This window comes from Tinamus guttatus, unplaced genomic scaffold (assembly GCF_059628265.1).
Source record: "Tinamus guttatus ecotype Peru unplaced genomic scaffold, ASM5962826v1 Tinamus_guttatus_pri_ptg000510l, whole genome shotgun sequence".
Classification (NCBI taxonomy): Eukaryota; Metazoa; Chordata; class Aves; order Tinamiformes; family Tinamidae; genus Tinamus; species Tinamus guttatus.
In genome coordinates, this window is record NW_028289044.1 from 3760413 (window position 1) to 3787903 (window position 27491).

At 41.6% G+C, this 27491-nt stretch overlaps 1 protein-coding gene across 1 annotated transcript; it reads left to right on the forward strand.

The window, feature by feature from the left end:
* Nucleotides 1-26063, forward strand: CDH17 (cadherin 17). Its single transcript, XM_088533589.1, has 17 exons — nucleotides 1-91; nucleotides 2873-2971; nucleotides 3629-3766; nucleotides 5370-5508; nucleotides 6369-6527; nucleotides 7245-7444; nucleotides 9067-9198; nucleotides 10164-10314; nucleotides 11028-11243; nucleotides 14499-14575; nucleotides 16181-16372; nucleotides 17646-17890; nucleotides 19842-19972; nucleotides 21126-21362; nucleotides 22429-22545; nucleotides 22664-22780; nucleotides 25617-26063. The coding sequence occupies exons 1-17, from the start codon at nucleotides 35-37 to the stop codon at nucleotides 25727-25729; spliced, it is 2520 nt and encodes an 839-aa protein (XP_088389715.1). The 5' UTR covers nucleotides 1-34; the 3' UTR covers nucleotides 25730-26063.
* Nucleotides 26064-27491: the final 1428 nt, after the last annotated feature.

The window sequence follows — 27491 nt, forward strand, 5'->3', positions numbered from 1 at the left end:
TCTCCTACCTCTTCATCACAGGAGCTGGAGCAACATGTCTTTCAGCACGTTTAGACTATGTGGATCTCAACTTCTGCTTCTCATTCACTTGGTGAGTTACAGCTTTGCTTTCATCTTCCTGGGCACCAATGGCACAAGTTGCATGGGAGCCTCTAAGCCATTACCCCCCAAAAGGCATCTCCGGTGTGAACGCCCAATGGGCAGTGGGCTGTACGCTGAATGGGAAGGCTGGATGTGGATGTATATCCCCAATCCAGGTGCCGCATTGTCAAAAATTTAGAAGTTGTCTCAATCTTTAGGGAAAAAAAAAAAAAAGCTTAGAAAACAGAGGAAACCGGCTGCAGCTTCTCTGCTTCTTGTCGTTCCTCCTTACATACTACTATTTTTTTTTTTTTAGTAAATGGATTTCATGTTAGTAAAGAATTGAAAATACTGCAGTGGATCATTAAACAGCAATGACATTTCTTTTGTCTTCCTTGAACTGAGTTCTGTATTATAATCATATTGTAATTATAGATGTGCTAATAAAATCTATGATAAATGTGCCCTAAATACTCTATGTGCATTCTATAATATATAGTGCTATGTGATTTGAATCATGATTATTTCATATCTATCATCATTTTTCTATGTGAATCCATTTTCAGGGATTTTTCTGGAGTTGAAATGTATTAATTATGCCATTTACAGATTTGATCTTTTAAATTAAGTGGATTTATTGATACTTACTAGGGCTACAGTCTTCTGCTTAACATTTGATATTAACAGTGCTTTTAGAAGAGTCAAACTGAAATCTAATAAAAAATATGGAGGCCCTGGAAATGGGGCTCCTGTGCAGCAGTGAACATCTAGCTGTTGAGTCCCATTTCCCAAATTTACTGACCCCAGCAGCACCTGTCCCCAGAAGTCACTCTATGGCCATTACAGCCAGCTTCAGAAGAGCTGTCAATGGATATGGCCCAAGGAGAAAGACCCATTTCTCCTCTGGGCCCTGAGTTGTGAGTCATACTGTAGACATACATTTTGAAATATTTATGATCCATATAAAGTAATTTTAATTGTCAGGAAGAGATAACTCTTCCTTGCTTCACAGGCTGCACTTTGAACCTTCTGGGTTTTATGGTGTCAGCCTTTGTGCTTTCCTGGACAGGCGGCACCCTGTAAGACATTACAAAAGCTCTCATTAAACAGCCCTGGGAAAGGTCTCCAAGATCCAGGTTGTGCCCACGAGTGTCACATGGGACCAGCAATAATGGATCAGAGCCAGGGTCCTTCTATCCTGGGGGCTTGTCCCTGGCAGTGGCCTGGGGAAAGTTGTGACGGAAAAGTAGAGTGGAGCCATAAAGCACATAACATGGGCTTTTAAAATGTGTTTTTCATGTCATTAGTGTTCGCTCAGTATCCTTCCCATCCCCCACAGTTTTTCTCTAATTCTCACAATATTACAGCTTTCCTGTTTGCAAAAATGTCGCAAACTCTTGTAGGCGAGGAGGGCAAAATCTCTGGCTATTAATAAGCAGGATCTGGCATTATTCAAACATAACTTGTGACACGTACACAGCAGTGCTTTAGGGTAAATTATGCTGAATTTAGCCATGCTTTTGTCATAGTCTGAATTAAGTTTTCCCTTGGTAATATGCTAGCTGTGCCTTTCTGTGAGAGGCCAAATAGCTGTCCCACAAGCAACAGGATCAAATTCAGGGGAAAAGTCATGTAGGAGAAAACATGCACTGGTTAGTATCACTGCAACAGCACTTCAAATTCGTGTACCAGAATAAAAGTCATTTTTTCCTCTGGAAAAATGGGTCTTGGTGGGGAGTTTCACCTGCCCAGCCGTATGTCAGAGCCTCAGTTCTGGTAGGCAGCTCCTCAGCATTGGCAAGACCTCAGCAACAGGGAGAGAAAAGTAAGAGTTTAAGGGGAATTGGTGTTGCCTTTTTAGAACAGGTATTTTATCTGAATCACAGGCCGAATTATCTTGTATACAAAAGCTGCTCTGGGAAACTGATTCTGGTTTTGCTATTTGTGATTTGCTGCTCTGAAATGTTAGTGCAGAAAGAGCATCAGAGTGTGCCCAGGGAGGGTGTTGTTCCTAAAACTTATGAAAATTTGCCAGAAGAAACTCCATGTGAACAAAATGTCAGCCATTAGGAAGAAAAAAGAGGCTGAGAGAGTTTTATAGGTAAAAGATCAGCAAGTTATCTTTGCTTGGACTATTGATTACACTTAGCAGCAGCTTTGTGAAGGGACAGGGCTTGAACGCCTTACTCAGGTGGCCAGAGCAGCTGATGACAGTGGGGTCATCCCACATTTTCCCTCACAAAATAGTGCATGGGCATTTTTGGATTTATTGAGGAAATTGTAAAGGGTGCAGTTCCTCCAACTCCTCCTCTTCCTCAGGTCACCCAGGTTGTTGGGTCTTGTGACACATTTGTGGCCACAGGATTGCACAGCTCCTAAATGGGATGTGGCTAGTCCTGCTGGGAACATGTGATGCTGAAGTGCTTTTGTTGGTCCTACTGGGAACATGTGACGCTGAAATGCTTTTATGGGTTTCCTCTTGCCCGCCATCTACCCTCCACTCTTTGTTGCATGTGTTTCCTCTTGAAGGCCCTTGCTCTTGAAGGTAGAGCCACCTTAAATTATGTAGTGGTTTAGAAAAGGGCAGTATCTAAATGTTTGTTTTGAAATCAAATTAAGATGGATATGCATTGAAGAGCCAAGAGAGGCTCAGTGTAGGCCAGCAAGTATCTTTTACATTACACTACACCAGAATAATCTGTGATAGCCTTTGTAAGGGAGGGTTACTGTTCATGCATGATGGCACTACACAATCCTCAGCTGATTTCCTCCAACTCCATCTCTCTCAAAGGCTGTGTGCCAGAATTCTGGGAGCCTGCATCTAACTGGACCTCTGAAGGACGCGACTTTCTCTGTTCCAGAAGGATCTGGAGTTCGCCTCATATACCAGGTAATCAGTGTCTCTTGCCATCCACTCAAATCAGACACATGGGATCAAAAATCCCATACTTTTTGCATACTGATCTCATAGACTGTGTTGCCATCCATGCTGGTGAGACAGTCACCAGAGATTATCTGAAACGAACTTTGGCTTTCATTATCTGAGAATTCCAGTGCCTTCACGCAAAAAAACCCACAAGCACTCTTCTCAAGTAGGTTTTAAGAGGATCTCCTAAAACAAGGTTATCACAATCTGTAAGCCTAGAGAATGGGCTTCAGTGTATGTAGTGTTACCATTTTCCTTAGGGTCTGAGGTTCCTTTCCCAAAACCATAACCACAGAATAGCCGATCCAGCTCCCAGGCAAATGGAGGATATGTGTCATTATTTTCCATTCCAGTGTTCAGACACAACCCCTGTCTTAGGCAGACGTTTCCTTTGGAGGAGAAACCACAGCTCAGATTTCCTGCAGCATTCAGGAAATAATGTGAAAACTCCTCTGCTGAGGATCAGAAAAGGGCAGCTTTGCTTGAGCAGACTCTTAGAATAGCATTCCTCTATCCAAACACACTGCTGGAATAGATTTTAAAAAACACAAAAGTATTAAATTCATTAAATTATTCTTGCAAAAGGCGTTGATGATTCCTCTGATTTTTCCCTCTCTCTAGTTCACAGTTGAGCCGCCTGCGGTGAGCTTCAGAACGACTGGGGAAAAAGATGGAATACTCGACATAGACCCGAAGACGGGAGTCCTGTACCTCAATGGGTCTCTAGACTGGGAGACCAAAACCAGCTACAATCTGCAGGTGACAACTTAGTAAAAACAGGAAGGGAAGGCTATTCATGTTTGTCCTTTTCTTTGGTACAACTTGAATAGAATGGAAAATTGTGCTGATGTTTCAAATTACTTCTTACCTCTCCATTTAGAGTGACATTTCTCATTTCTAAAAATGAGTTTTGTTCAAAGATGTATGATTTTACAGTTCTGGAAGACTTTGATGTTAACTTAGTGATGGCTGTGGATTGTGAGCAGTTAGAACAAGAAGGTGCTCTCTAGCACACAAAAGTTTGTTGAGAACAAAAGTTACCATGGTCCCAAAATCAGTTTTGTAATTATCTTGGTTTTCTTGGTTAGAAGTGAAGTGACAGATTTGGCATCATAAATGAGATGGCTTGCCATCACTGAAGACTGGTGGGGTGAAGCTCATGGTTGAAATGTGTGAATAAATGATTATTATCTATTTAGGAAGATTGTGATCTATTTAATGACAAATGATGTGACTAAATGACATTTAGACACAGAGGCACAGATCTAACCTCTGGCAGAAAACAGTCTGACACACATTGGAGGCTATTAGAGGAAAGATCACTGTGTGCCTGTCCTGTTATTATATTCTTTTCGTAAGCATCTCACTGGGATCTCTGTTGGGAACAGAATGGCGGGTGGGAGATCTCCTTGTCAGACTCACTACTGCCTTGTGTGCTCATCTGGTGTCAAAACTGGCTCTGACTTTTTCTGGAACACTATCAACCATAAAGAAAATGATCATGAAGGGGTCAGCATCTGAAAAGACAGAATACATGATCATGTTTTAACTAACCTTAGCTATCTTACTAAAGGACAAGATGCCTAGTGCTTCAAGTTTAACGATTCTATGTTCTCGACTCTAAAGCACCCTTTAATTGGTAATACTACAGAAGACAAATTTTCTAACCCCAAAAGCTATTATCCCTAAATTTATAAATCCTTTACAGTTAAGAAATGATAGAACTAAAAAATCGTACTTTCTTAGGAAAGATCAATCATGATTTAATCTATTATGTGCAAACAAAATAAAGTCTTAGTGACATAGTATATACTTACAGAGCATAATATGTTCTCTAAAAATCATACAAGGCTGAAAAAAGGGGAAGTCACACTGTTTGGAAAAAAAAATGTAATCAGAACTAAGAATTGAATGTTCCTAACAAAGTGTTGGATCAGATTATTTTTTGTTATTGATATTTACAATAGCACACTCAAGTCCTCCATATATCATGTGTTTTTTTCTCCTTGTTCTTTAGAAAGTATTTATTTCTATTTAAAGAAAAGCATGAGGTCTAACTATGCGAGAGTCCAAGTAGTCTGCTGAAACTGAAGGTCAGAAATAGCCTTCTGAAAAATATCAGCCAAAGCAGTGGTAGATTATTTTGTACTGTTGGCATTATATACTGTGATGAACTGATAGTTCACTATTTTCAGTGAACTACTGTGGTAAATTTGTCTTTATGGATGGAGCCACACAAGGATGGCTTTCCCATATCTGGATGACATTAAGAATGACTTGACATTTGGCATCCTGACTGATTTAGGTTCTTTAAACTCAAATCTATCTATTTCTTTGTTTTTCCTTCTTTTTCCAAATCAAGGTGGAAAGTCTGGATGAAAATGGACAGAGAGTAAAAGGTCCATATACTGTTACGATACTCGTTGAGGATGTTAATGACAACCCACCAGAGTTTGATCAGCCAACGTATGCTGGAGTAGTAAGGCAGAACTCCCGTCCAGGTAATTGTCATGATAATTAAGTACTGCAGTTTAAAAATACGAGAAAAGAAATGTCAGTGTAGCTGTGAGGCATGAGTTTCTTGTGACTGGACTGATACTGCTCAGAATCAGACAGTCTTTGATTATGGGCTGCAGTTATCCTGTCCAGAAAAGCAGCACAAGACCCACATCCTGGAAATGCAGCAAAGATCTTGGCCAACTATTATCTCTGTGACCATGGAATCAAGGAAAGACTTTCACTTAAGAATGAGCATGTAAGGCTCCATGGTGTGAGAAAACCGCTCTGTATTTTTTTAGTATATTCTTCAGGTTCATCCAAGTAAAAAGGGTTTTAAATGTTGCCTGGATTAACAAAAGATAAAAAATAATTTATGTTGCCATGGATCTCTATTTCTTTCCATTATTTTTCACTGTGCCATGGCAGTATATGATTGTGTGATTGTTCCTTTAATCACAACTCTGTCTGAATTTCAAGGCACTTCTCTTGAGTTGCCTCTGCTGGAACTGATTTGTATAAGGAATTCGCAGTGGCCTAAAGGAATGAGAAATACCAGTGGAATAACAGTCCTGATGCGGGCCCTCTTTGGTATATAGCTTTCTGAGTTAGTTGTGTCACCTCTGCGTATGCTGGTCTTTGCCCCTGGTGAGACCCTGCTGCTCAGGACTAGTGGAAGGGTGACCTGCAAGATGGCACATAGGCAATGTAATGTCCATGCACAAGCATTGCCTGTCATGAGTGCCATGGCTGTTGGGATAACGCAGCAGCTCCCCATAAGCTACCTTCCCTGCTCTGCTCGAATGATCTTCATGTTGAAGTCTCTTCTTATCACAGCCGCTAATTTGTTCTCTAATTTGAACAGGCAAGCCCTTCATGTCTGTCCATGCCACTGACCGTGACGACCCTTCAACTCCTCATGCACAGCTGGCTTACAGCATTCTCCACCATTTTCCAAACCCTTATCCAAAAATGCTTTTCCAGATCAATAATGTAACTGGAGAAATCTCGCCAAGTATAACAGGTATGTAAAATGATCTTGTTTGTTTGTCAGCAAGTAAGTTTGAATTCCTGGGTGTACCCAGGAACATGGAGACAATGGTTCTGATGTCAAATTCTGAATAATGGTAGTCTGTGGGACCTGCTCTACTGCGGCCCTGATCTGGGGCCATATGTTCTTGTTTACCACCAAATTCAAGAGAAGTTAGCAGAGCTGGACATTGGTATTTAAAAGTGCAATGATAAGTGATGTAGATCGTCTTGCCTTCCATAATATGCAGTCAGATTTTAGCATTAATTCCATCCCTTGAAATCAAGAAAACCAAAAACAGGAGAATGAAGAACGCAGAGAAAATTGGGCCAGCCATGTGATCCTACCTAAATTGAAATGATGTAAATAATCAGGCTCTTTTGCTGGGCTTAGCAATTGCTTAAAGAAAAAGAATGAGAGCTGCTCAATGATGCCTCTGCACGACAAAAGAGCCTACGGCACAGAGGTCTCCTGAGGTTAGCCAGGGCCAGTGGAGTGGCTATGTTCACGTGGTGCAGTGCTGCATCATCCAGACAAGCCACAGAAAACAGCTTGCTGAGATTGGGCACAGAGGCCTATCTAAGGGGCGAGCCTGTGGCAGATGCAGAAGCAAGGGACATGTATGAGGCAATGAGTCAGAGGTGTCTATAGGTGAACAGTCCCTACAAAGTCTGCTGCATTACACTTACAGCTCTTTGTTCCATCCTCTAGGCTCTTACTACTTAGATCCCCAAAAGCAGGACTCCTTCACCCTTGTGGTCTCTGTGAAGGACATGGCGGGGATGTCAGTGAACGGTTTCACCAGTAGCGCTGATGTGTTCATCACTGTGAAGGAGAGTCTCTGGAAGGCACCCTCCACCATCTACCTCCAAGAGAACTCCACCCAGAAACACCCTGTCAACATCACACAGGTAGGGCCTGGAGCTGCAGCAGAGATGGTTGGAGTTCAGCCGTGCTCCAGGGCACTGAATCATCTTCTCCCAGTGAAAAGTGAAAATGCATTCTGCAAGAGCTTTGCCTGGCCTGGATCTGAGTAAAAAGGAAGTTTGGCACCTCTCAAATCTGTTTCATGTATCGCCCTTTGGAAATGATCATTAGGGATCTCATTAATCCATCTTTAGTATGAAAGTAACAGTTTGAATGTGACTGAGTTACAGCCTAAGTCAGTATAAATATCAGACTGAGTAGGTGCTGCCCTGCAGTTTAGAGAGGCTGTTGACATAGCCCATATGTGAGAACATGATATGAACATGGGAAACCTTTGGACAAGTTCATTACAGTCTAATGACTGGATGAAAAAGGGTACTTTTCAGGGATTTTTGGCAGAATAGGAAAGATAAAGGTGACAACGCATCGACTCACGTTAGTTTACGGTTTTTCAGTAGAGTTTTAAATGTAGTAGCCTGGAAGAAAAATTCAGGAGGATGGTAATAGGTGACACTTCCTTGGGACAGTAAATGTGTGGCCTCATTTCCTGTCCTGAGGACGTGTTGTTGTGTAGGTGTCCTGGAGTGGGGACAGCCACGTGCAGCTTCTGTCGAGCGACTTGCAGCTGCGTGGGAGGACGAGCAGCATCTCCTGCTATATGTGGAGCAGTCTTGTGCCTCTGCGGACGTGCTGTGGTTGTCTCTTGATGGGTTTCTCAGCAGTCCCATCCTTGCACACCAGAGACTCTGGATGAATCAAGAGCTGATTTCTTTAAGGTGACTTTGAGGTTACCTTCTTCCATCTACAAAAGAGGTTGGAAGGAGACCACCTACACTGGTGTGATCACTTCCCTACACGGTTCAGGAGCATCTGCTGTGAGCAGCATTGTGATATGTTTCACCAAATATAGTCAAAGAACCGAAATGCCCTACTTTAGTTTCCTGAATTCCCGTAATATTTTTGCCATTATATTTCACAGTGCAAATGGAAAATATTTTGTCTGTAACTCCAAAAATAGAAAAGTAAAAGTGATGTATATAGCAGTAAATATTGACTTATAGGAAACTTTCAGAAACATTTGATTTTATATTTACTGCATTTCTTCTTAAAACTAAAGCTCTTTGTTGCAGACTTTGATGAATGTAAATAGCATGCACACATATATGTGCAAATAGGTACTGGATGTGTGCTTTGTTATTCCACATCTGCAAGTTAGCTAAATCAAAATCAAGAGGCAGGAATAGATGGTTTAAGAAGACAGAATAAATTAGTGTTAAGACATTCAAATAGTAATAACACTTCCTTCCCCCATATCACCTTTTACTTGCACATCACCAAACTTTCATACAAAGGTAAGTATTAGGGCTCATCTTAAACAGCTGAAGAAACAGAGGTGAAATGGTTTTGCTACAACAGTTCGGTGATGTGGATTACAGGCTATTTTTCTGACACCTGCTGCCAGCATTGCCAAACTGCTAATTTTCTCATTTATGACTTAAAGAGAAGCTAACAGGAAAAAAATCTTCTCTGTCTGTGGCCCACAGATGATTGTTGCTGAACCTCAGTCTCTCAGACTTCCTATTTTGACTTACTTTTGTGTTTTTAGGTGCACTCAAATGAACCAAATGTAACTTATGAGCTTTTTGAAAAAGAAAAGCTGCCCAGGCTCCCATTTTCTGTTGATCAGAACGGGATTATTTATGTGACTGAGCCATTGGACAGGGAAGAAAAGGATACTGTAAGTAAATATAAAACCTAATGGATGGGAGAGACCGTAGCAGGGAGGTGATTACTGATATGTGAGCAAGGGCAAGCAAGCTGCAGAGGGAAAAAAAGGAAGGAAAAGCTTGATTTCTTGTCATTTCTGTATGGAGAAGAATGGCTTAATAAATATGAAAGCACATTAATCAGCTAAATTTGATGTAAACAGTCTTCAGCTTGCTGCTTACCAATACTTGTCTGCAGTCTGGTAGCAATCACTGCCCACCACATATATGGAGCACGGTGTGGAGCTCACCGTGACAGAACTAAAGTTATTTGCACTGTGGTGTAGGCAAAAGCAGGAGCTTTAGACATTTCAAATCCTCCTGATTTACTGCAGCACATAGATCACAGGGATCTCTCCACAGCAGCAATAACAAACATACATAAAAAATGAACTTGCTGTCAGGAAAGCCAAGAGCTCTCCATGTGCTGTGACAAAGTCCTAGAAGCTTTGTTTCTGCCTTGCAGGCTCGCAGGACATTCCTACAGGTCACTCCACCAAAAGCACTGCTGTCCTTCCTGAGCTAGGCTAAGCTATAACCACATGCATACATGTGCATTTTGCTAATCAAAGGAGCTTAATTTGCAGTTGTTACTGCAGAGTTACTCCAGAGCTTCCCATCTGGGGGTCTAGCGGATAGAAAACTATGCTGGAGGAACTCCGTCTTTATATGTGAGAGTTTTGCTTATGAAATGGCAAAAATGAGATATCCTTGCCTTTCTTGAGGCTTTGAAAGACTTAAGTTCACAGGGCAGTGAAGTTTTTGGGCTGCTTCAATTCTTTAGAGAATCCAGATCATAAGCAATAGAAGTCATGGAAGTAAGCAGTGTGAAATAATATATTATTGTATGTAAGGCTTCCATAGTTACATACATTTAAATGTAAAATATTGTCATTATGGAAATTGAACACATCTAATAGCGAAGTTCTCATTGCAGTATTCATTCTTTGTGATCGCCAAAGACAAAGAGGGAGAACTGGTGGACAAGCCTCTGCAGGTTGTTGTTGTTGTTCAAGACATAAATGACAATCCTCCGGTGTGCCAGAAAGCTCTCACTATCCTTGAAATCCAAGAGAATGAAGATGTAGGTAAGAAAACATGCTGTCCTCTTTTATGTACATTATTTTGGCCCTGTTATTTTTTACAGCTGGGTGCAAATAGAGCTAAAAATTCTGATCCCAAATAGTAAAATATAGCTCTCCTAGAGGAAAGTTTTCTAGTATAAATAGTGCCCCATTTTTTTCACTTTGGTAATTCATGTGGGAAGGATTTCAACACCAAAGAATGACAGAACCCAAATCAGTATAGCGAAAAAAAGAATACTATTTCATTTAAAATATACAATTGTTCTTTACTGCAACTAGAGTTTTGTACAACCATTTAGAATGTAGAAAGAAAAATATCCCTCTATTATCAGTGGAGAAATATTGTTCTAAATATCATCAGTCTGTTTTCCTAAATTCAGATGCTCCTCCAGAATAATTCCTTTTAACTTCACTAGACCATTACTGAAATCTTTCACTAAGTGCTCAAGGCTAAAGTGGTCTCCTGTGATCTGTTTTGACTTCTGGTCCAAACATATCCCTCTAGACTGCTGACCCCTAAACAGCTGGCTGGAATGGTAGAGGAAAAACTGCCAAAGGTTGTGGGAGACTAAAGATTGTGGCCATTATAGTGTTTGCTACTCATTTGTATTTTTATTGCGACTCTACTGTGTGCATTGCTATCGCTGTCATCAGTGTGTGCCCCTATGGGGAGAGAGAACTATGGCATTGTAGAGTAACTCCAATCTGTCCTGCAGGAAGTAATATTGGAACCGTGTCTGCTACGGATATGGATGAGAAAGACACCCTGAATTCCCGTCTCCAGTTCAAAATAGAGAGCCAGGTTCCTGCAGTTCCTGCAAGTAATCTGTTCTTTATTCAGCAAGACACAGGAGTATTGCAGTTAATTAGCCGTTCATTAAACAAGCAGATTGCTTCCAACTACTCCTTGAAGGTGCTGGTGAAAGATGCAGGTATGTAGAGCCTATTACACATTGGAAAACAAATTTGTTCGCTGTGGCATTCCCAGTGCTTACTGTCCAAGGGATTATAGGAATCCTGAGGGATGTATTAAAGAAAGTAGCAGAACTGAAAGCTGTTTTTCTCTGGAATTGTACTTGTTCTAGAGATCTTGTTCTTTCTCCAAGCTCAGGATTGGTGTATTCCTATACGAAAGAAGTCAAGCAAGGAGGGCAGGAGATCTGTGTGGTTGGGCAAGGAATTGTTGGGTAAACTTAATGAGAAAAAGAGAACATACGTAACGTGAAAGAAGGGCCAGACCACATGGGAACAATATAGGGACATTGTCAGAGAATGCAGGGATGCAACGAGGAAGGTCAAGGCCCATTTGGAATTAGAATTAGCAAGAGATGTCAGGGACAACAGGAATGGCTTCTACAAATACATCAGCAGCAGGAGGAAGACTAGGGAAAATGTTAGCCCACTGCTGAATGGGGAAGGTACCTTGGTGACGGAGGATGCAGAGAAGGCAGAGTTATCAAATGCCGCCTTTGCTTCGGTCTGTACTGCTAAAGCCAGTGCCCATGTATTGAGCCCAGAAACAAGAGAGAGAACCAGGAGAAAGGAAGACTCGAGGAGGTCAAGGAGGATTGGGTTGGGGTTGGGGATTATTTAGGCAAACTGGACACCCATAAATCTATGGGCCCAGATGGGATGCACCTAAGAGTGCTGACAGAACTGGCAGGGGTTAGGAGGAGGTGTCTGAGGACTGGAAGAAACCAGCATCACTCCAGTCTTCAAAAAGGGCAAGAGATAAGACCCGAGAACCTACAGGCCTGTCAGCCTCATTTCCATCCCTGGAAAGGTGATGGAGCAGCTCATCCTAGAGCCCATCTCTAGGCATGTCAAGGAAAAGAAGGTGATCAGGAGTAGTCAGCATTGATTCACCAAGGGGAAGTCGCATTTGACCAACCTGGTAGCCTTCTACAATGGAATGACCAGCTGGATGGACGATGGGAGAGCCGTGGATGTTGTCTACCTTGGCTTCAGCAAGGCTTTCGACACAGTCTCCCATAACATCCTCATAGGAAAGCTCAGGAAGTGTGGGTTAGATGAGTGGATTGAGAACTGGCTGGGTGGCAGAGCTCAGAGGATGGTGATAAATGGGGCAAGTCTGGTTGGAGGCCTGAGGCCAGTGGTGTCCCACAGGGATCAGTACTGGGTCTGGTTCGACTTCTTCATCAGTGATGTGGAGGATGGCACAGAGAGCACCCTCAGCAAGTTTGCAGATGACACCAAACTGGGAGGAGTGGCCAGTACTCCAGAGGGCTGTGCTGCCATTCAGAGGGACCTAGACAGGATGGTTAGCTGGGCAGAGTGGAACCTCATGAGGTTCAACAAGGACAAGAGCAGGGCCCTGCACCTGGGGAGGAATAACCGCAGACACCAGGACAGATTAGGGGCTGACCTACCGGAAAGCAGCTCCGCAGAGAGGGATTTGGGAGTCCTGGTTGACAGCAGGTTAACCATGAGGCAGCAATGTGTCCTTGTGACCAAGAAGGCCAATGGGATCTTGGCCTGCATCAGGAGCAGTGTTGCCAGCAGGTGGAGAGAGGGGATCCTGCCGCACCTGGAGTGTTGGGTGCAGTTCTGGGCTCCCCAGGGAAAGAGGGACGTGGAGCTTCTAGAGAGGGTCCAGCTTGGAGCAACAAGCATGATTAAGGGACTGGAGCATCTATTGTGTGAGGAAAGACTAAGAGAGCTGGGCCTGTTTAGCCTGGAGAAGAAAAGACTGAGGGGAGGATCAATGTGTGTAAGTACTTGAGGGGAGAATGTAGGGAGGATGGGGGTCAAACTCTTCTTGGTGGTTGTCACTGTCAGGACGAGGGGTAATGGGTACAAGTTGAAACACAGGCAGTTCCACCTCCATATGAGGAAGAACTTATCTACTGTGAGGGTGACAGAGCTCTGGAACAGGCTGCCCAGAGAGGTTGTGGAGTCTCCTTCTTTGGAGATCTTCAAACCTTGCCTGGATGCCACCCTGTGCTGTGTGCTCTAGGTGTCCCTGCTGGAGCAGGGGGGTTAGACTAGATGATCTCTAGAGGTCCCTTCCCACCCTAAGCATTCCGTGATTCTGTGATTCATTCTGTGAGATGCAGGGAGGTTAATACTGATTGACTGAGAATTTAAGAATGGAAAGCTACAAGCTCTAGGGCAGAGCACAGACAGACTAGGTGGGCAGTTGCTAACAAATACTCATCAGTAAGAGTTTTCCTTTCATAGAGGAAAAACCTGAAGCCATCATAGGACTTAGGATCTATATATTCTTTTTTTGTTGTTGTTGTTTTCTTTTTTTTCTTCTTGAAATGGTTTGGGAAAGAAAAAAAAAGAAATGCAGCTATCCAGAGAGCAGAGAGTCCAGTTTTCAATATTTTAGGATATTAAGAACTGAAATTAATCTTCAAAAATAACCTTGGCCATCATGCAAGATCCTTTATGGTTCACTGAATGGAAATACAACCAAACTCCCTGATTAAGTTTAAAGTTTTGCACTGAATTCGTATTGTTAGACAAAACTTACGCACTGGGCATGTAAATAATGGAATGATACATCTTTTAAAAAATAGTATAACTTAAAACAGATGATACAAAAGCTTTTGAGGGTGAGAAGGTGGTGATTTGCTTGGGTGCTCATTTGGATTTAATCCAAACAGTTTTGTTTAGGATATTTCCTAGGTTTCAGTTCATGAAGCACATGTGGAAAATAAAAAACCTTTCTGTGTCTGCTCAGACAGAGCAGACTTGCAGATCCCTTCCCTATGGGTACGCCTGTTTAGGGAACACTTATAGTTACATGAATCTTAGATTCAAGTCCCACTGTAACAAAAAAGAGGGTCTTATTTGATGGTCCATCAGGAAGAGAAGATGGAATAGCATATTGGGGTTTACTTTTTGACATGCAAAAGTCATACTGAGAGAGCAAAGACAATTCAAAGTTATTCTCTCCTAGTGAAAGGGTATAGTGAGAAATAACAGGGAAATCAGAAGAAACAGTGGGAACTGAGAAATGAGTAACTAGGAAAAGGAAAAAGAAGAGAGAGAAATGAGTTTCTCACTAACTACAAGTTATTGAAAACCATGTCCTTACAACAGCAGGGCTTTGCTCGGATCAAGTGATTTGGCTCCCTACGTTGTGAGCTCTTCTAGAGCAAAGTTGTTTTTTCTGCGGGAGGCTTGCTCTGATGTTGTTTTGTTCTCTTCCTGTGCAGGATTCCAAACAATCTGTGATGTGCAAATACATGTCATTGACATCAACGATCAGATCCCCATCTTTGAAAAATCAGATGTGAGTATTTTGATGTCTCTAATAAACTTTACTCAACATTTGACTCTCTATTAAATGTCTCCCAAAGTTAAAGGGAATTGATCTATTAACAAGAACAGGTAGCAAAGCAGTCCACTGGTGAAAATAAAGGCAAGATGTTTCCACAACCCTTGCTTATAAGGTCTACCTAGTCAGTAAACAGCTGGATAAGCTCATTGTTAATTCTGAAGGATAAGCTAATTTAGTCAGTGGAAAAATATGTATGAAGAAATAAATGATTCTGTTAAAGCAGTTTATTTCAGAAATGTAAATTCTGGAAGGGAAAACAAAACAAAACTTTATAATTGATTAAAATGTCTGATCAGGGAAAAACAAGCAAACAAAAAAGGAACTGAAACACCTAAAGTGGCTTCTCCCAAGTTCCTTTTCAAACACAGTATTAGCATATCCAAGAAACAGAAATGTATTTCTAGCTGAATGAATAATTGAATGGATTATTTTCTCTAAACAAAACAACAACCCATTGATCCTTGGAGGGATACATGCCTCCTGGCCCTTTCTTCGGGTGAGAATTTCAGGCTTTTGTGTCTTGCTTTGATGGAGGCGCTAAAGTTTGGCAGAGAAACCTGAAGAGCTTCAGTGATTTCCACTAGTTGGCCCACATCTCACTTCAGACATTACAGTGGATATAGCTGGTCCCAAACATTTCCACATTGCCTAAGAAAGCTAAAGTAGATTCTCATTCCAGAGGCAATCACTTCTAGTGGGGGTCTAAGCTCCCATGTACTTGTAGGCAATGCCAGCAATGGAGTTGGGAGGTATAATGTCTTGCAAACTGAATATGTTGATGTCCTCACTTGGGGGTCCTCTTCTGGGGAAGCTGAAGTGTTTGTCGGCCTGGCTGACTGCTTTGATCAGCTCTCTTTGATCAGTTGGCTCTTAGAGGAGTTTCAACATATGCAGACTGTCAGCCCTTGTAGCGGGCTGTTTGCCTCCCCACCTCTAGGGCAGGACATGATCTCAAAATCAAACTGCTCGGTCAGGGCATGCATCAATGCAAATGGAGCAGGGCCACTAGAATGACAGTGGCTTATGGCACAAGGAACAATTAAATATTTAACTGTCTCAGTGGCTAGGGTTTTCCTAGTGGCCTAGGTGCTGTCGCTATTGCTGTGAACATTTAAATATTGTATGTAAGTGGAAAGGTTTCATTAGGAAAGATAAAATGGCTGCCTGGTATTGCAGCCATACCAGTAGCTTGCTCAGACAGAGATCCCTTCACCCTTGCTAACTGCACAGCTGATAACCAGCAGGCTATTTGGAAAGGGGGATATAGCAGTTTGCAGAGACTGTAGTACCTGGCTTGTAGGCCTCGCTTCCCCATGGCAGTGAGGAACCTCAGGTCTCCTGCTGTCAGGCACTTCACTAATGCTTTTGTACATCTCTCCTTAACCGAGTTAACTATCTGTGCTGTGAAACAGAGCAGATGCTTCCCTACTTCACAGGACTGCTTGTGGGTGGAGGTACCTTAGTGCATGTGGGTCACAAGCCTGTTATAGTGCTGAATTTCTTATCCTCGGATGGTGCTTGATGTGTCGTGTTTCAGTGACCTCTCTCTCTCCTTAGTATGAGAATGTGACTCTTGCTGAAGATCTCCCAGTAGGAACAGTGATACTTGAAATTCAAGCTACTGATGCAGATGAGCCTCTCACGGGGAGTTCTTACATCACTTACGAGATTAAGGAAGGAGATCCGAACAAAACGTTCATCATAGAGACAGATCCCAAAACAAACCGTGGATATGTCAAGATAAACAAGGTGAAAAGATGGATTTATTCTTTTCATCTCTGTTCTTCCATTTGATTTCATTTGTCATTTACAGTGGCTGTACTGGTGATCCTTTGTAGACGGACAGGTAGACCGGTGGTCTGTGAGGCACCCCTGAGCTGTTGCAGATGGCAGAAGGCCCCATGCTCAGGTCCACGTGTCTGTGCTATGTCCAGGCACACGTACTGTCCTGCCTTTCCCATCAACAGTTTGCCCTCTGCCGGCTCTGCTGCTGTCTTGTGGTGGCAGCTAGCTGATGAAACAGATCTTCACAAAAAATGGAGAAAAAATGCATTATTTGAATGATTTCACAGCTCTTGAAAGCAGCCAGCCAGCTAAGCACTGCCACGTGGTCACAGTGAGGAACAGGCACAGCGCAGATCCTCCTTCTCCGTGGTGCTCTTGGCTTTTGGTGGCTTTTGCAGTGGGAGGTGCAGGTCACTGGCTTGCCTCTGCATCAGGACAAAAAGGCAGCTTGTCCCTGTTGAGGCAAACATTAATGCAGATAAGGCCAAGGTTAGTGAGTGCTGTGGTGAATAATAAAACCCACATTCTGAGTGTTGCAATCAGAAATACCAGAAACATTTCCTTTTGCATCCATAAATTTCAGTACCAGAGGTGTTCTTCCTTTGGAATTAACTTTCTCAAAGGCACTTGTAATTAGGGGCCCAGAAAAATTATCATTTATTTTCCAAGTAATGACATACTGTTTGCCTGGAGTTCACCTGCATCCAGCCAGGCCAAGGGCAGTCTGGCAGATGTGCTGAACTCAAGGTAACTTTTTTCCTGTGGTGGCATTTGTGAAATACTCCATGGTATTTTACACCCTCACATGGCTTGTCAACCAGAAGTCATCCAAGGTCTTCCTGCATAGAACTATAAATACTATTGCTGTAAACAGAATATACTTAACTGGACTTGGTCAGGTAGGTGGCAACATTTCATTTAAATTAATTCTCCCAGTGTCGTTTTGCTCCCAGGTCTCCCTTGTTTCATCTAGATTTGAGATACAGTCTCTTCTTTGGGAAGAGGAGGATTTTTTCTTTGGGTCTTTTGGCTTCCCATGGAGGGGAGGGCAGGGGAAACTCTCTTTTTTGGTCCTGGAGCAGCACTGAGGGCACTCTAACCTCTCAGCTATGCATCTGACACTGACAGGTGGGTTAAAGATTCCAAAATGAGAAGTTACTCTGTTTGTTTGTCTAGGATTTGCTAAAACAAAGAGTGGGACAGTTCTTTTAAGTATTTTTTTTTCTCATTTTTCCAGGCTCTTGATTTTGAAACAACTCCAGTGTACAATCTGCTGATCCATGCCACAAACCCTGAACCTCTGGTGACAGGAGTGGAGTATAACTCAAGCTCCTTTGCAGTCTTCAAAGTTTTTCTAAGCAATGTGGATGAAGCACCTGTTTTCAGCCAAGAAGCTTACATAACAGAAGCACTTGAAAATGTTCCTGTCGATACGCTGGTCGCGACAGTGGAAGCCTTTGATCCTGAGGGGGATACTGTACGGTAAAAAAAGATTGTGATTTATTGATTCTATTCAGCATATAATGGGGTGATCATTACCTGCGTTAGTACAGGCCTCACTCTATGGATACCCAGTTAAAATCTCAAGATGAGATAGGGCTTAGACATTTTTTATCATAGAAGGACAAGAAGAACATAGCCCATACTTAGCATAGAGGAAAAGAAAAGAAGTTTTTACAGAGCTATCTATTTCTCTTCTAATAGTACAAGTGGTAGATATAGTTCAGAGATGGCCTTGGACCTACCTTAAGTGAACTGCTGGAAGGTGCTTTCCTAATCATCATATATTATAACAAGCATCACCTAGTTGGGCCCTTGGAGCAAGAAACTAAAAGCAAAAAAAGCCAGTATGTATCTCCAGCCAAAAAGTAGATCTAATCTGAAAATAGCAGAGTTCCTAAATCCATCCTACCAAATACCTTTAGTAATGAATGAGATACGTACAGAATTCTCCTAGGAACCAGTAGGACCACAGCTGCTTTTCATGTTACACAGGTAACAGCGCAGGGTTTTGTATGCAGCAGAACACACTCCACCTAGAAAGAAGCTTGAGCCTTTATTTGATAATTCATTCATTTTCTTTAAACTAAGTCTTCTCTACATAGTTATCGGAGAGTAAAGGCCTGCTTCCAGTGTAGTTGTCAGGATACACTGCAGGTCCATTCAAACAACCATGAATGGAATGCCAGATGTACCAGGCTGGTGCCTCCAGGTTATTCAGTGCTGTATCCTATGGTCAAATCACCTCAAGACTCTGCTGGATCATGATCTGCTGCATGGCACACACGGACCTTTTACATTAGTGACAGATACACAAATTGTTTGTGGTTCTTGCTGCGTGAGTCCCATCTGGAATGCTGAAAAAGTCAATCCAAACCATATTAAACAGTCCTTGAAATCTAACTAAACTTGAACGAAGCATCAAGTAGTTAATGGAGTTGCAGGGTCTGACTCTTAGGAGAATTCTTTTCCCAAGGGGGGTTCATCTGGTACTTTACTTTCCTCTAAATTTTGGGAACTTAGCATGTTTGGCCTCCTGTCAAGCTTGTTTGAAAGTGAGCCACATAGTCCATAAGCTCTGGGGGATGATGACAGAAACAGCTGACAGGAATTCATGTTTACATAAACCACATTTCTGCTAAAAAGTAGGTTAAAAGATATAAGATAGTATACAAATAAAAGACATATGCATGTTAGCATGCTGTTTTTAATGTAACATACTCAAAGAATGAAAGCATTGACTGAAAAGGTTGCATATAGTCTTTGTCTGTATTTTAACTTGATTGTATGTTCATTGTGAAATCTGTATATGTGAATACCCTGAGACCTTCTGTTTTGAGAGTAATATAAAAGCAATGATGTGGCAAAAGTTTAGAACACTCAGTGTGTTGGCGGCTGCTACTGTAATTACAGGCTGCATCAAGACTGGCAGCAGATGACTGCTGCAGTACATATCAGGGTCCTGGTGCCTTGGTTGTCCAGCGAAGGTCCCTTGGCTGCACCCTGGCTAGTCGTCACCTTGTGCCACCACTGAAGCCAGGACATGGGTGATGTGATGTTGAGGGAGGGGCACTGAGGACACTGGACACTCCTAGCTGGAATCTTGGAGTTCCCTAGTTAGGAGTAAGGCTGAGTTGTGATATGCAGAGGATTCTGCTTCTTTGGAGCAGCAGTGACATTCCTAGGGTTTTGTCCTTACTTTTTGTTCTCTGAACTTAATCCACACCAGAAACCAGTGTTTTTCACTTCCATTCCTCTGTCTGTGTCTGCTGGATAGCTGTAATATCAGGACTTTTCCAAGACCGCTTTCTTTGAGTACAACTGTAACTAAGCCATTTGCCTATAATCAGTGAAGAAGTGCTTATTTGGTCGAGAGGGTGTTTTTTCCTGATTTGGAATAAAATACATGATTTTTTTCTTTTCCTTTCCAAAGATACTCCTTAGAAGGAGATGTGAAGAAATGGCTGAGGATTGATTCATCCACTGGGGAGATATACACTGCCTCCTTGATGGATCGAGAACAAAAACAAGCATATGAAGTTAAGGTTGTTGCATCAGAGACAAGTAAGTGAGGAAAGGACTATGTATACACATCATATTTATGTATACACTTTGGGATCCCCTGCCCTTGCTGCCTTATGAGCAGCTACAGTGCTTCATGCAACACCATGCTTCCTTCATGAAGACAGGGCCAGCAAAACTGAACTCATAAAAAAGGCAGGAGCATGAATGGTCTCCTGGGCTGGGATCGTCAGGTGCATCTGATGTTAATAGCGTAGCTACTTGATGTATCTTAGAAGGATTTTTCCTTAAGCATTTACCTTTCGTAAAAAAAATCTTGATGTTACGGGTTTCATGAAGTTAGCTATCATGTGCCATTATACTTGTTTGAGCAACACAGCATACAGAGAAAGTCATCATTTCTTCAGTGATTTCAATATTAATATTTTCTATTACATTTTTCCCGATAAAGATTTTAATCCTTCTTGTAGGTTTTGATTTCCTGAAAACACATGTGGAGAGTAAATTGTAATCTTGTATAAAATTTCTTTTTCATTATGAATAACCTCCCCACCACCTCATTAGTTTGAAACACATTAGAATTCATAGTTGCAGCCATTGAGATCTTTCAGGTAGTCCATTTAAGGAAGATTTTTGCTAAAGAGAGGTTTAAAGAGATGGTCTGTGTCTGACTGAATAAGGAACAAATTATTAAATACGGAACAAATCTTCCCACAGATAACCAGTAATGCTGGCCATGGCTTTCTGGATATGATATGTGCAGACAAAGTTACTGTATGTCAAGAAAAAGGAATGCTTCTTCAAACACTTAGCTAGAGTGGGGTCATCTTTGTGGGAATGGGCAAAAGAAATGAAAAGGAAGTTCTTGGGATACTTGTCTTGGGCCTGAAGCAGAACACTGACTTGTATTTCCTGCTTATAGAAGGGAGGAGGGGAGGATTTGGAGTTTCATGGTCAAAAGAGAAAATGCTCTGACCATGGATGCTATTGCCTACCAGAAATGATGGTCTAGCTGTCTCCTTTCACTTTGTAGTGTTCCATAGTTACCAGGAGTTGGGGGCAAATCAACCCTATGATTTTTTGAGTGACAGTAGATACCATGAGTCCCTCAGGACCTCCAGGGGGTACAGATGCAGGCAGTCCCAACTAAAAGTCCAAGATGCGATGTATAACTCTATCCTATTAAATTTTACAGATAATGCAGCTCAAAAATCCAAAGCAACCTTCATAATAAACTTAAAGGATGTGAATGACAATCCTCCACGCTTGGCTATGAATTATGTTCCGTTCTTCTGCCACCCACTTGCTGGAGGAGAGAGAACACTGATTCAGGCTACTGATGATGATGAACAGAGGTTTTATTCAACATTTACCTTTTCTCTTAAGGATGATGTGGATACAAGAAATAATTGGGAAATCTCAAAAATCAACAGTAAGTTGATAAACCTGTCCTTGCATGGATATGGCAGGCTCAAAGTACTTTGGGAAATATGAGGAAATATTGAATACCTTTTTATTCTGACTAATATATGTCAAATATTTAATGCAGAAAAAAATAGCTTGTTAAGCATTTGCATGCATATTGCTATGTATTTATGTGAGCACCTAAATCATTTTTGGAGCAATTTAGCATGTTGGCATGCTAAAATTTCAGTAGCAATTAGCAGAAGAGAAACGTGTGCCTCAGTGAATATAAGTCACTTCTTATAAAGAAATAGAGCAGCTTGCAAATTGTCTATTATAGACATTTCCTGTGCAAAGGGAAGTCCTCACAACCTGACTGGAATTTTTTAAAAGGGATCACTAAGCAGGTGTGTAGTGGTGATTGAGTCTGCTTGCATGCCCAAAAAACTTGTGATGAAAGGACTCAAAAGAGAAAGCAGTGTTGATGTTATGCTAAAATAAAGGATTTTGAACAGTCATTTAAAATGTGGAAGCTGTGGAGGGAGTTCACAACTAGGTTTTCTGAAACAGTCTTCTCTGAGGCATCTCAGGACCTGAGATGTTCAATATATCCATAATAGATGTGGTGCTCAGTAAGGAGACAAAGTTCATTGATGATACAAATTATTTGAGAAGGAAGCAAGTAGGAAGAATTGCAGATGGTCTTTGAGAGAATGAGAGACTGAACAATAAAAGGGCAGATTAAATTTGGTATAGATATACATAACAGGATGCACATGAAAAAAAAATCACATATGAGATAAAGGGTTCTAAGCTGACCATTACAAGCCAGGAGTGAGACTGTAGCCTAGTGATAACTAGAAGTTCCATAAAAATGTTCCATGAAAATGTTATTATATGGCCCCTTCTGACTTTATGTCTGAAAACCAGTGAGACCTGGGCAGGGGTGTGTGTGGGGAGGTAGGGGAACTACCAGAATGTGCAAAGCAGCCTTAAGAAACAAGACCTCAGTCACAGAGCACTGCAGCTGATGTGAATATCTAGCTAAATTTCTTCCTTGTGTTGACACAACTGTCCCATTTCCTACTTACCAGGTACTCATGCTTACCTTTCTCCAAGACATAGTAACTTTGAAGAGAAGATCTATAGTGTTCCAATAATAATTAATGACAACGGAAGACCACCTTTGGAAGCAGAAATAAATCTTGAAGGTATACCATGCACACTATAGTATGCACAACTGTTAATTTCAAGAGAACAGTAATATATATGCATAGTGAAATGGAGCTATTAAAATTCTCATTAGTTTAATGGCATTTCTTTTTGCAGTAAACATGTGCAGGTGTTCAAGTGAAAAGTCATGTTTTATAGAAGTACAACGTGAGCACTTTAGGCCAAGCGCAGGCCAAGCAATTGGGATTCTTCTTGGGGTGTTGCTCATCATTGGTAAGTGACTTTCTCTTGATTGATATGAGGCTAGTCCTACCAAGTGTGACAGTGCTGCTGCACTTATGGCAGTGATTCACTCCTGCAGTGAAGAGACATTATGAATGTTACAGAGTAAGTGAAAAGGTGGAAGATCTCATTGTGTTCAAGCCCTGTGATAGAATCATAGAATCATAGATCCAGGGGTGGCTTTTTGGACTTTAAATCTGCATGCTCATTTACTGCTACTGCAAACAGCTGTTACTAGGGAAAGGAGTGCACTCCAGCAAGTTTGCAGATGATACAAAATTGGAAGGAGTGGTTGATATGCCAGACGGTTGCACTGCCATTGAGAAGGAGCTCAGCAGGGTGGAGAGATGGGCCAAGAGAAGTCTTAGGAAACTCAACAAGGGAAGATGCAAAGTCCTGCATCTCAAGATAAATAATCTCCTGTACTACTACAGGCTGAGGACTGCCTGGCTGGAGAGCAGCTTCTAAGAAAAGGCTCTAGGAATGCTGGTGGACAACAGGTAGACCATGAGCTAGCAACATGTCCTTGTGGCAAAGAAGAGGCTCCTGAGCCGCATTAGGCAGAGCATCTCCAGCAGATCAGGGGATGTTGTCCTTCCCCGCTGTACTTCCCTGTCTTCCCCTTCAGTCCCTGAAGTGCTTGGTCCAGTGCTGGACCTGTCAGTGCAAGAGACACGGACATATTAGATGGAGCCCAGCAAAGGGCCACAAAGATAATTAAGAAATTGAAGCATCTCTTATACGAGAAGCTGAGAGAGGTGGGGCAGTTCTCCCTGGAGAAGTGAAGGGAATATCTGATCAGTGTGTATAAATACCTAATGGGCGGGGGAAAGACGATGGAGACAGACTCTTCCCAGTGTTTGCCCAGTGGCAGGACAAGAGGCAGTGGGCACAAACAGATATTCCATTCGAACATAAGGAAAAATGTTTATGGTGAGGGCGGCCAAGCACAGGAACAGGTTCCCTAGGCAGGCTGTGGATTCTCCATACTTGGAGATATTCAAAACCTGACTGGAAACAGACAAACAACCTGCTCTGGATGACCCTGCTTTGAGCAGGGGTTTGGACTAGATGATCTTCAGAGGCCTCTTCTAACCTCAACTCTTCTGTGAGCCTGTGAAAAGGTTGCATTGGTAGTACTAATCTTTTGGTTGATGCCTACCACCTTAGCCTGCCAGAGAATGGATTGGAATCCTGTCTTGGGCTTTCAGATTACAGTGAAAACAGCGAAGAGTCCACGGATGTTTTGTGGCTTGCAATCTGTAAATTTCCATGCAGTTCCTAACCATAGTTCAGAAATTACAAATTTATTCACCTACTTTAGCGTCTTAAGTTTCCATTTTCCAGTGAGAGAACTGCCTTGAGCTGTGGGAAAGTGGCATTTATATGAACAAAGCACGATTTTGCTAAGTGATAATGAACAGAATTATATTCTTATAGGCATGAGCTGATGCAACTTTGACAAATAGCTTAATACTTTTTCCAAAACAAGACAAAATCTTGTTTGGCATTCTTTTTATAAATGTGAGAGAAAAGCAGTCAGGATGACTGTTGATGGGATCCAGTCCCCTAGAAGCCAATAGCAGAAAGAATTAAGTGCATAATCCCATGTGAGTTTTGAATGTGATGGTCACAAGCAGCAGACTGGGAGGCTGTGAGTCAGCTGTGAAGAGGGGAAAGAGTGTGGGAGATCCATGAAGAAAATCAAAGAAAGGGAAATAAATACATTACAGACTGCATATTCAAAAGAGGCAAATAAAATTTGAGGATAAAAGAGAAAACTCCCAAGAATTTATGTAAGTAACAATTACTCCATTTCTAAAAGAAAAGGGAAAGAGCCCCTGAAAACAAGTACCTAGAAAGACAAAACTAACACTCTGTGCTGAGTATTGTGTAACTCACAAATTCCTACAGCAAGAGAAAGGGCAGATGCATATGTGATGCATATGTGTTTGTCTTTGGAAGATAAAAAAAGAAAAAGTTCCTATTCAAAGAAAATCTGAAGTGGAAGAAGCCATATTCAGACCATGCAGTTGAGAAAGGAAACCCCCATACTGCATCCTCATGACCTCTGTTTGTGTTTCTGACATCGCTCGTTTCTTCACGATACCTTGGTCTGACCAAGTGATCAGTTATGACATTAAATACAAGTGAAATTTTGTTGAGTATCCAACTAAAGATACTTTCATTGTAAGAGTACTGGCCACCTTTGGAGGAAGTAATAAAAAATGCTACTGGTTAATGAGTTTTTTTAAAAAAAACAGTATATAACTCATAAAGGCTTTTAAAAAGAATTCCTAAAATGAATGTGAAGTTTTTCAACAGAAAGCTTTTCCACTTTAAAGCAGAAGTCAGATGATAGCTTTGATAGCTTCTCGGGTGGATTTAATGGGGATTAGAGATGGGCAAGGGAAAAAAAAAAAGAAAAAAAAAGAAAAACTTCACAAAAGCTTGCAAGTCTATAAGCTTTGACTTTGAAACTCAGAAGACATGACCATAAACCCAGCCATTTCCTAGAGACCAAGACTACAGTGGACCCCTCCATGAGCAAAGGGCTGTCTCAGACTTCAGTCCTTTCCCTTTCCAGAGCATGGCATCTGTGAGCCTGTTTTCTTCAAGAGAAATGAAAGCATAGGTGCAGGAAAACAAATGTATTAAATGTGTGTTTAGAGATATATGTATTACTGTACATACATAAAGCCATTTGTTTTTATTCAAGACATAAAAAGCAGTGTGCCAATTGTAGTGTGTCAGATCCTTTGATACAGTATCTTTTCAGAAGTTTTTCTCTGCTCTTTACTGACCCTCTGCTTCCTCTGTTTTTCAGGTGCCATTCTAGGGGGTGTGTTTTTTCACATGAAAAACAAAGAGAAAGATAAAAAGAAGACCCATCAAGAAGATGCAAAGGATCAGTCTGAAGTCGTTACTCTGGCTAAATGACTGTTTATTTCATCAACAGAATAAATGACCTTCGGGTTGGGAAGAAGTGACCTTTGTAGCTCCCAAAGCCCAGAAGGATATTATCATGAACTGAGGATACAAACATGCAAAAACAAGCTCCCATGGTTTTGTCCTCAGTTTTCTAGCTAACATTATTCAGTCACAAGACAAATACTGTCTATAAACTTCAGCAGCAGCCGTTAATAAAAAATACCAGCTTTGGCAAGTGTTAACTCATGATGACACCAAATGCTGAGCTCCTGCAAGGATCAATACGTGGGACCGGTTTTCTTTGTTTGGCAGATAAAGTGAATGTGAACTTTCTGGAGAACTACATTTTATCTGGCTCTTTGCCTCTTTATGCCTCTTTATGGTTCTTTTCATCTCACAGAGTTACTGAATAAAAGAAAGTTGAATAAAGTCCACTACTATGTTGAAGATGTCCTGCAGTATAGGAGGAATCCCTCTGATTCTCAGCAAAGCAGCTCTCAAGCTTAGTGTAATGTCGTCTCTCCTGGGTCATGCCTGTGTATGTTGTGCTTGTGAACTTATGCTATCAATATGAGCATGTAAGGATGATGTGACATTTGAGTTTCTCATTTATGACGTCCACTGGGTATAACCAGTTTGTGAAGCACCATGACTTTCAGTGTCTAAGTTAAAAACCCCACATGCTGAGTCATGTGGAAATTTGGTCATGTGATGTTTTATCATACTGCTGCTTGCCTTTTGATAACAATAAAAATGTCCCCTGGAGGTTTTAGTGTCTATTTATTAAAAAAAAAGAAAAAAAGAGAGACAATGCATGAAAGCAAACCATTGCTGCTTGCTTGCCTGTTTTATTTAACCTTACCTTTTGCAACATGCAGGTTAGAAATGGTACCTGGCTGTGTGACTCAACTTGCTGTGATCTGTGGAAGCAGTGCTATAGTGGTGTCAGTAGAATGCACTTGGCCCAGGATGTCACTCACGGAAGGCAAGGCTTTCTCCTGACAGCATGCCTATAGAAGGGCATTTCTGACGACGGTTGAAGGGAGACTTTTCTTCTAAGCTATAAATAAAAACTGACAAATATTGCGTTAAACTGAAAAGAGGCTATACTTTTGAAAACACTGAAGAAAAGGTCATATGGGAAAGAGCATGCTTGCACACGCAGGGCTTTCAAAACAGCTTTTGCATGCAGGCCAGAACTAGAAAGAAAAGAACACGGTTTTGGTAGCGTTGCATTTTAATAGGTTTTCCTAGAATGCTGCCAGTAACAACTTTGCTTTTGGGCTCTGGCGACACAGCTCAATTGTTACCGCTCTGCCCCAGCTTCCCCAGCTGCTGGAGCTCTGGTATTTGCTGCGGGGCTCACTGCTGGAATGCATTTGTTTTATGATGGGAGTGCAATCCATTATATTTGGAAAGCATGACATTAAATTACGTCAGCGAGTCCAGGGATTGGTATCAGTATACTGTTTTATAAATAAAGGAGCCAAGGTTGAGGAGCCGTTGTACTTGTGTATAGCAATACAGCATTATCTGAAGATGGGGAAAACAGACAGACATTGCCACTTGTTTTGTCTTCCTGATCCTATATTTGCTAATCTTGCTCAAATGTATCTTCTATTTTCGTAAATTTATTTTTTTGCAGCAAAGGCAATAAATGTCTTGCCTAATTTAACTGCATTTATTTCACTACTGAAGACTATATGTGTTATGTCATTGGTTTGAGGCAAGGATCCTATCCCTCACTACTGCCTATACAGGTATTTCCTTG

Bases quoted from the DNA above. Each gene is read 5' to 3' on its own strand.
- CDH17 (XM_088533589.1), top strand. From the start codon at position 35: ATGTCTTTCAGCACGTTTAGACTATGTGGATCTCAACTTCTGCTTCTC. The intron at 14,576-16,180 runs GTGAGTATTTTG...CTCTCTCCTTAG, and splicing joins CCATCTTTGAAAAATCAGAT to TATGAGAATGTGACTCTTGC. The intron at 22,546-22,663 runs GTATACCATGCA...TTCTTTTTGCAG, and splicing joins AGCAGAAATAAATCTTGAAG to TAAACATGTGCAGGTGTTCA.